Source organism: Elephantulus edwardii, unplaced genomic scaffold, assembly GCF_000299155.1.
Source record: "Elephantulus edwardii isolate Elephantulus edwardi_28Jun2011 unplaced genomic scaffold, EleEdw1.0 scaffold00518, whole genome shotgun sequence".
NCBI classification, from domain to species: domain Eukaryota; kingdom Metazoa; phylum Chordata; class Mammalia; order Macroscelidea; family Macroscelididae; genus Elephantulus; species Elephantulus edwardii.
This window is the reverse complement of record NW_006400268.1, coordinates 185138-193952: the sequence shown is the minus strand read 5'-3', so window position 1 is coordinate 193952 and position 8815 is coordinate 185138. Positions and strand designations below refer to the sequence as shown.

Genomic DNA, 8815 nt, shown 5'->3' with positions numbered 1-8815 from the left:
GAGAAGGGTGCAACAATGAATGAATGGAATTCCAAAATCTCTGTAGATGTTCATTGAAATGAAAAATAAACAAATTAAATAAAAAAAAAAAGAAATCCCAAATGAGCCAGCTTTTCCACTTCTAGGGATATACCCCAAGGAAATTAGAAGTGCTACATAAACAGAGAGATGTGTACTTAGGTTCACAGCAATGTTAAACACAATAGCAAGAAAAGGGAAGTCTCTCAAATGTCCATTTAGAAACAAATATACTAAGAAATTGTGGTAAATTCACACAATGGAAAGCATTCAGCTACAAAGATGAATAAAATAAGGATATATACTTCAACATACATTATTCTTGAATCAGGCTAAGAGAAAGTATCTAGAAACAAAAGACTTGCAAAATTACATCTTATATATCAGAATAGGTAAATTTATAGACACAGAAAGCACTGCCTATCAGGAAATGAGAAAATGTGGAATAACCGCTTAATCAATATGAGCTTACATTTAAGGTAACAAAAATATAGGATAAAAAAGAAGAATAACAAATTGCATTTCTAGTGGAAATTACCTCCCTACTCATGTTGGTACATGAACACTCTTCAGGTACAGTTAAATATCATGATAGACACTCTTCATACTAAATTTGATTGTATAACAAATTATAGTAAATTTTAAATTACATCACTTACAAATCAAATTTAAAATTACAAATTTTAAAATTTCCCAAGTATATAAATCAGCATGGAATTCTGGTGCTCTAAGCAACTGAGTGGTAAAAAGTTGTGCTGCAATTTCGAAGGCAAATGGTTCAAATCCACCAGATGCTCCAAGGAAGAAAGATAGGTAGTCTACTCCCATGTGATTGTCTCTGAAAACCTTCCCAGAAAGTCAACTATCGACAGTACACAACAGCAAAAACAGAGAAAAAGGAGAGAGCTCTGGTGGCTTAGTGGTAAGAAGCTGTGCTGTAATCCAAAGGCATGTGGTTCAAATCCACCAGCTGCTCCATGGGAGAAGGATGGGAAATCTCTTCTCATGCAATTTATTGTCTTTGAAAACCTGCTGGAGGATCAGTTATGGACAATTCAGAAATGCAAGCATACAACAACGACAGTGAGTAAAGGAGCTATGCTGCCAACCTAAAGGCAAGTGGTTAGAATTCATCAGCTGTTCATGGGAGAAAGATGAGCAAAAAGCTCCTCTTAGCAGATTTATAGTCTCTAAAACCTGTCAGAGGGTCAATTATAAGTCGGTTTCAACTTGACAGCACATAACAATATGAATCAGAAGAATTTTATTTTAGGAGTTAAACAAAAGTTGTTGTTGTTGTTGATTGCCATCAAATTGAGCATGACTCATAGCAACCCTATGAACAAAAGGCCTGAAGACTTTCTATAACTATCATCATTTATCAAAGTTCACAGAGTTTCCAGAGGCATGTTGTTTAGGGAGTGATGTGATTCCTGTTTTCAAAAGAGGAATGAAATATTGTGAATTACAGTATTTATATATTAAAAATGCTGTTGGAAATTCACATCTTTAAAATCATATCTCTCTTTGTAATTGCTTTTCTTCAAAGAACTCAACATGCTTACCTGAAAACGTAAAGAACAATTCATTTTGCAAACCAGCTCTTTGCATTTTAACACGATGGCATTCAGATTTAAGTAAAGAAATTTCACATGAAAGGTCAGAAACCAATTTAGTTAAAATCTGAAGAAGCTTCTTCTCAAATGAAATATTATATATACTATTGCAGGGAGCTGCATGATATCGAGCTGTGAACTGGTAGTAAAAATGAGGTTCACGATAAGCTACAAAATTTAAAGAAAAACAAACATGGTCATTTAAACAATTTAAATATTCATTACAATTAGTCAATACATATTGGAGGTAAATCTGTAATACATGATTTTGTATACAGTTAAGTTATAAGTATTTTATTAAGTAGCAAATATTTTTCTAGACACTTAATAAATATTAATTAATCTAACACACAATTACTTATAATTGGTATTAGTTTATAATCACTCTGAGTTAACTGAAGGGCTCAGAAATTGTTTCTCATGCCTAAATCAAAGAGTATAAAAATCATTATTTCATCCTAGGCATCTTAGTTTCACTGTTACTATGATTCTCACAACAAAAGTTTAAAAATTCATCAAGAAATTAGGTCATGTAATTACCAATTATACTTTAAAAGTATGTTTCTTATAAAATTAAAATTGGTTTGAGTTTCACACAGTTTAATAATTGAAATTGAGACAATGTGTTTTCCCCCTTATCTACTCCAAAAGCTTACTCAAACAACAAAATATATAAAACAGCAAAAAATACAAAATGGCAAAAATACCAGAAATTTAAGCTGATCTCCCAAGGCTGAGAATTTTATTGCTACTTGTTTCTCCCTGCTTTTTCCTGACTACACACAAACAAAGGAAATTTCTCCAAAAGTAAGCCTGCCACCGTCCAAACTGCTGTTCATGCTTTTAAATAAAATTTAAGTGTATGCACTACAGACTTTACTACAAATGAGTTTCAAGGAGAGACCAGTCACTCACTGCTAAGGAAACCTCTATCAGTTTAATTTACAAGCACACAATCATGCAAACATGGGGATATCAAAGAGTGTTCAAGAGAAGTAAAAAAAAGAAAAGATAATTTTAAAAGGTCTAAAAATGTTCATATATATATATGTATATATAATTTTTTAAACTCTAAATAGTAAGAATAGAAAATAATTACAAAGTTATTGTAGTAATGACTACTAGATATGAAGCATTCTTGAAAACAAGGAAAAATATAAACATAAATACTGAAATTTATAAAATATTCCTTGATTAAAAATCAATACCAGAAATGGAATTTTATGTTTGAGCTGCAGTAATGGAATTCTCATATAGCACAGGTAAAAGAGAGAAACATTTTCATTCCGATTCATGTTTCTCTTCTTTTGATTATGATCCTTCCATCGATTCTTTCATCATAATATTCACTAATAGTAGCCAAGAACCATCCATTTCTTCTGGTCTCATGATATAATGTTAGTAACTGTACCTGGAGACAACCACACATTCTGTATTCCACTCCTATTACTGACTCTCTTTCTTCCTGGGTTAAACAGAGAAAAATACATGCCTTGTATGGCTACACTCATGCTCTTAAGGCCTCAATGCAGTATCAATGAACTGGTAGGTAAAATAGAAGCATTAAATACATTTATAGACTGATTGACCAAGATATTTCATAAAACCATCCTTATACATCCACAGCTTCATCATCTGTGTACTTTTTTTGTTTTTGTAAATATATTTTATCAATTCAACTCTTTACAGATACACAACTTACCAACAGCAGTTATAATAATATGCTATGTAACCCTACCTGTGAGGTAATTTTTTTATACAAGCATTAATCTCTGCTTTATTCTTCTTTCTTGTCTCTGGTAAGCACTAAATCCAAAGTTTCACTAATTTAAAATTCTTAGACTCCCAACTTTCTGAAGCCATGTAGGCAAGATGGACTACTAAAAGCAATGCCTTGATATAATTTTTAAATATTAAACCAAAATTCTTAAAACTGAACAATACTTTGGCTTAATAAAATAAATTCATCATTAGCATTTTTCTCTTTTTAAAACTATATATTTGAAATTAAGGTAAGAACAGCAATTTCAAAGATTATATAAGAATATTAGAGGCAGGAAGATTTTGTTAATAGGGGATAAACAACTTAGCAAAGGAATTGTTGAACAACCTGAAGAATCTAATCAATGCCCCTGAATTAGTTGTACATGTAAAAACTACTGAAATGGTGTATGCCTTGTTGTGCAAATTTTAAACATAACAACAATTATTTTTAAAATGTACACCAAAATGAAAGAAAAAAGGAGACAAAATAATAAATTCCAACTATAAAGGCAAAGTAAGACACAAAGAAAGAAGATCCAAATTATTATGCTAAAGAAATTTTGTCACCATATTAAAAAATTTCATTAGTGAACAAAAATAAATGTCATATCTCAACACAAATCTTATCAATTACCATGTGTTTCCTGAAAGATCTGTCAAAATATGTGCATGTATGTGAATGTACATACATATGTAAATGCAGAACAAGTTTTAAAATACTCTCTAATACTGTCCATTTTGGTGCTAGAAGATGAGCCACTCTGGTAGACTGTCACCCCACCTTTATTGATGTGGATAAAGTTTTCACCCAATGAAAGGTCTAAAATAAGGAAAAATTCCATTAATAACAGAAGGCATGAAGTATGAATCTAGGAAAATTGGAAGTTGCTAAAGATGAAATAGAAAGATAAAAATCAATATCCTTGTTCTTGAAATGGTGAGCAATGCTGCTATGAACATTAGTGTACAAATTTCCATCTGTGTTTCAGTTCTAATCTCCTGGGGGTATATTGCTAGGAGTGGAATACAGCATTTCTATGTTCAACTTTTTGAGGAAATGCCAAAATGCTTTCCAGAGTGGTTGTACCTCTTTAAAATTCCACTAACAGTTATGAGAGTTTCCACTTCTCAGGCTGAATGTCCAACCATAAATGAATGGATTAAGAAATTGTGTTACATTCATACAATGGAATACTATGCAGCACTCAGGAGTAACAATTACAAAAAATACTACATAACTTGGCAGAGATTGGAGAGCATTATGCTGAGTGAAATAACTCAGTCTCATGATGACAAATACTGCATAAGCCCATTATTGTGAAAATAGAAGGATAACTAGTAAAACGTGTATGGGGACCTAAAGGGTGTAAGAGGTAGGAGCAAAGGGGTTAGGATGAATAGGGGCAAGAACACAGGATTGCTCAATTTGGTGGGGACAGGTTTGGGGGGACAGTAAAGAAAATGGGAAAGGTCCAGCAGGGACCCAAAAGGATAGAGTGATGATAGGCACAGTTCAATGGTGACTAATTTTATAAAATATTATGCATGGTAATGATTGTATGAAACACAATGTGAATGAAGAATAGGGTGAAACAATGTATACAACTTTGTAATCAAACCAATATAAAATAAAAAAATTGTTTTAAAAAAGATCAATATACTTTATATTATTCTAGACACTAATGAGCTGAAATGGACTGATATTGGCCACTTGGAATAAAAAAAATCATATGATTTATACCATGAATTAAACTGTGGAGGAACAGTGTTATATTCATCCAAAAGAACAGTTCAAAACTTGTCATGAAGTACAATACTGTCAGTTGCAGGATAATATTGATATATTTATACAAGGAAGACCTCTTAGTACAAATATTATTTGACTATACATATAAAACATTAAAGGGGAAAAAATTTTGGAAGTTTTCTACCAACTTCTCCAGTGTGAGCCTGATCAGACCTGAAATAAAGATACATTAATAACAAATAAAGATACATTAATCCGCTGCCCTCAGGCCTGTCTTTCATTGTTTTTATTCAGACATTCCTCGAGGTGGTATAGCCCTGGTGTACAAGTTGCCACACTGCATTCACTTTTGGTTGCTGTGAGGCTGAACACCGTGACACTGGTGTGTCAAATGCGTTAATGACTGGCTACCCAATGCGGAAAGAGAGTGGGGTGGAGCTCCCTGATTAAAACAAGCTTGGAAGGAGGAGTGGCATCCATTTCCATAATAGCTTGCGTCTGGAAACCCTATGAACCTGGAGAGAGGATGAAAGGCACCCAAGCATCAAAGACTCTCCTTCATTGGGTCGCTATGAGTCGCCTGTGACTAGATGGCACTTACCACCACCAACAACAACAATGTTGTTAGGTGTTGCCGAATTGAGTATGACTCATAGTGACCCTATGAAAAGCAGATCTGAGATGTGTCCTATCTTGTGCCATCCTCATATTCTCTGACACACTCAAGCACATTGCTGCAGTTATTGTCAATCCACCTGGTTAAGGGTCTTCCCCTTCACCATCCCTCTACCTTTCCAAGCATGATATTCCTCTCCAAGGAATAACCTCTCTTAGCAACATGCCTAAAGTATGTGAGGCAAAGCATTTCTCAAGCTGAAATAACTGAAGTAAAAGTTCAAACCTCAAGGTGCAATACTGAATGATTTGTTGGGTAAAATACGGAACGACTCAGGAAACATCAAAAAATGATGGAAGGAATTCATAGTCATTAACAAAAAGAAATTAATTGGAATGGAACCATATCATATGATCAGGGAACAATGGTATTAAAGGAAGAAGTCCAAGCTTCGTGGATGGCATTCGCAAAAAATGAGACATCTAGGTATTGACAGAATCTTAATTCCATCAATAAAACTATCAAATGATGTGCTGCTCTAATTCCATCAATATAACTTGATTGGCAAACAAATGCAGATGCTTCTGGTATTAGGCACAGGTTTCACATGAGCACAATTAAGTGTTCTGAAATTTCTATTCTTCTTAATGTTAACCCAATTTGTTATGGTACACACATTCAAATGCCTCTCTGTTCTCTGTTGGTGCAATATTCTGATTTTGGATTATGTTCAGTAAGATTTTACAGATTCAAATATTAAGTTACATACTGAAGGATGTCATGGGCAAAATCTTTCTTGACTGATCCAGTAAACACTAAAAGAAGATGGAGAAAATAGAGTGTCACTGAACCAACACAGAATAATTTAAAAAAACAGCATATGATCAAAAACTAATGGTGACAAAGAAGTTCAAGCTGCACTGAAGGTATTAGCAAAATATTGGACCCTAGAAATTGATGGGATACCAACTGATACGTTCCAACAAACAGATGCAGGCCTAGATGTGTTCACCAGTCTACATAAAGAAATTTGGAAGACAGTTACTTGGTCAACAGACTGGAAAAATATTCATTTCCGCCCCTCCACCCCCAATTCCCAAAAGAGACAATTCAACAGAATGTGGAAGTTACTAAATTTTAAACACCAGCCACCTAGAAAATAAGCCTGATAGATTTTCAGTTTTGGGGCTTCCCAGTCTCCATAAACTCGTGAGCCATTTCCCTGACAGCTCTTAAGTTTCTATAAAACACTTCAGAAAATTTTGTTGCTCAGAACATAGAAAGAAATGAAAGGGCTGCAGAAAGTGGAAGAGCCAATACTAGAGATGATGGTGTGCTTTAGCAGGATGGAATAGTTGGAAGACTGGGACATTTCTAACCTCTGCCTCACAGGAGTCAGTTTTGTACTAACCTCATTAAAAGAAATAAGTAGTGTATGTTTATTAGAAATAACTAGGTAACAGATGAAATAAAAGAGCAAATGAATTAGAAATCAAATAAGAATGAAAATACATCAAACTGCACACAACAAAAGCAGATCTCAGAGGTCAAGTGGCAGATATGATTATATATATTTAAAAATATGAAAAAATCAATATCAACACCTTAACATACTATTCCATTCGATTTGAAAAGTGTACGGCTATTATCAAAACAAGCCTATTGCCACAAGAATTAAGAAAATAATAGATTAGATAACAAATTAAAAAATTAGTAAAAATAGAAGATTCACCAAAATCAGAAGTTGATAATTTTGACAAAGCACTGGAAAATTTAAGAAAAATCAAACACAAATGCAAACTAATTATCACAGAGTCATAACCTCCAGAGGGTTTTCAGTGACTATATATCTTATGGGAGAAAACTCCATCTTTCTTCATCTGAGTTGCTAGTAAGTTCAAACTACCACAAAGGCACCACTTTTTGATTAGGAACATAATTCCCTACCAACTTCAGAATGTTACCTGTGTGTTTTTAGATTTCATCACTCACTCTTAGCAACCTATGAACCACAGATGTGAACATTGCCCTTTCTTGCACTTACTGTTACAAGTCATTGTGTCAATCCATCTTATTGTTGATGCAAATAATACTGTTGTAATGGACATAGCTCAATGGCAGAGCATTTGACTGCAAATAATATTGTTGTTATTATCATAAGTTGGATTTGACTCAGAGCTGACCCTCCAGTGAGTTTTCAGAGTAAAAAATCATATGGGAGGAGGTTGGAAAACCCTTCTTTCTTCTTCAGAGCTGTTGGATTTGAACTGCAGTGCTTGAAAAGAGTGGTTCTGGAAAGAGTGCCAAGAGAACAAACAGGTCTGCCAATAGCCTACCAAGAGAACATAGATCTGCCAACACCCTACCAAGAGAGCAAACAGGGTGACACTTGAGAGGGTGAAACCAAACTGCTCCTTGGAGGCAAGGATTTTTTTTTAGGTACTTATAAAATGTTTCTCCAGCAGTTCTTTCTGCAAATTTGATTCCTATGCATACCATCAGGTGAAGTCCATGTATATAACCTGTGTTTATGTCTCTTGAAAAATGTATTTGCAATGAGTAAGTCATTGTGCAGAATTCAATCATCCTCTCTCCAGCTCCATTTCTGTCACCAACTCCATGTTTTCCAACTACTGAATCTTCTTCTCTATTCCCAACTTTTGCATTCCAGTCACCATTATTATCAATGCATCTTGATTGCATGTTTGATCGATCTCTGACTGTAAAAGATGGTAAAAATCTTCTACCTCCTCTTCCTTGGCTCTGGTTGTTGGTGCATATATCTGAATGATAGTGGTATTCACTGGCCTTCCTTGTATGCGTATGGATATTATCCTGTCATTCACAATATTATACTTCAAGATGGATCTAGAAATGGCTTTCTTAACTATGAAAGCAATTCCATTTTTCCTCACCTTTTCATCTCCAGAGTAATATATCATATGATCATCTGACTCAAAATGCCCCATACCAGTCCATCTCATCTCCCCAATGCCTAGTATGTCAATATTTATGCGTTCTATTTCTTTCTTAACAATTTCTAATTTTCCTACA

General features: G+C 34.1%; 1 protein-coding gene across 1 annotated transcript in view; it reads right to left on the bottom strand.

Annotated features, from left to right (window-relative positions):
- Positions 1-8815, bottom strand: part of ZPBP (zona pellucida binding protein) — a 223729-nt gene that overhangs the window by 157746 nt on the left and 57168 nt on the right. The window contains exon 3 of the mRNA XM_006903138.1: positions 1584-1802. Within this exon, the coding sequence (XP_006903200.1) occupies positions 1584-1802 (219 nt within the window). The remainder of the gene's footprint in view (positions 1-1583; positions 1803-8815) is intronic.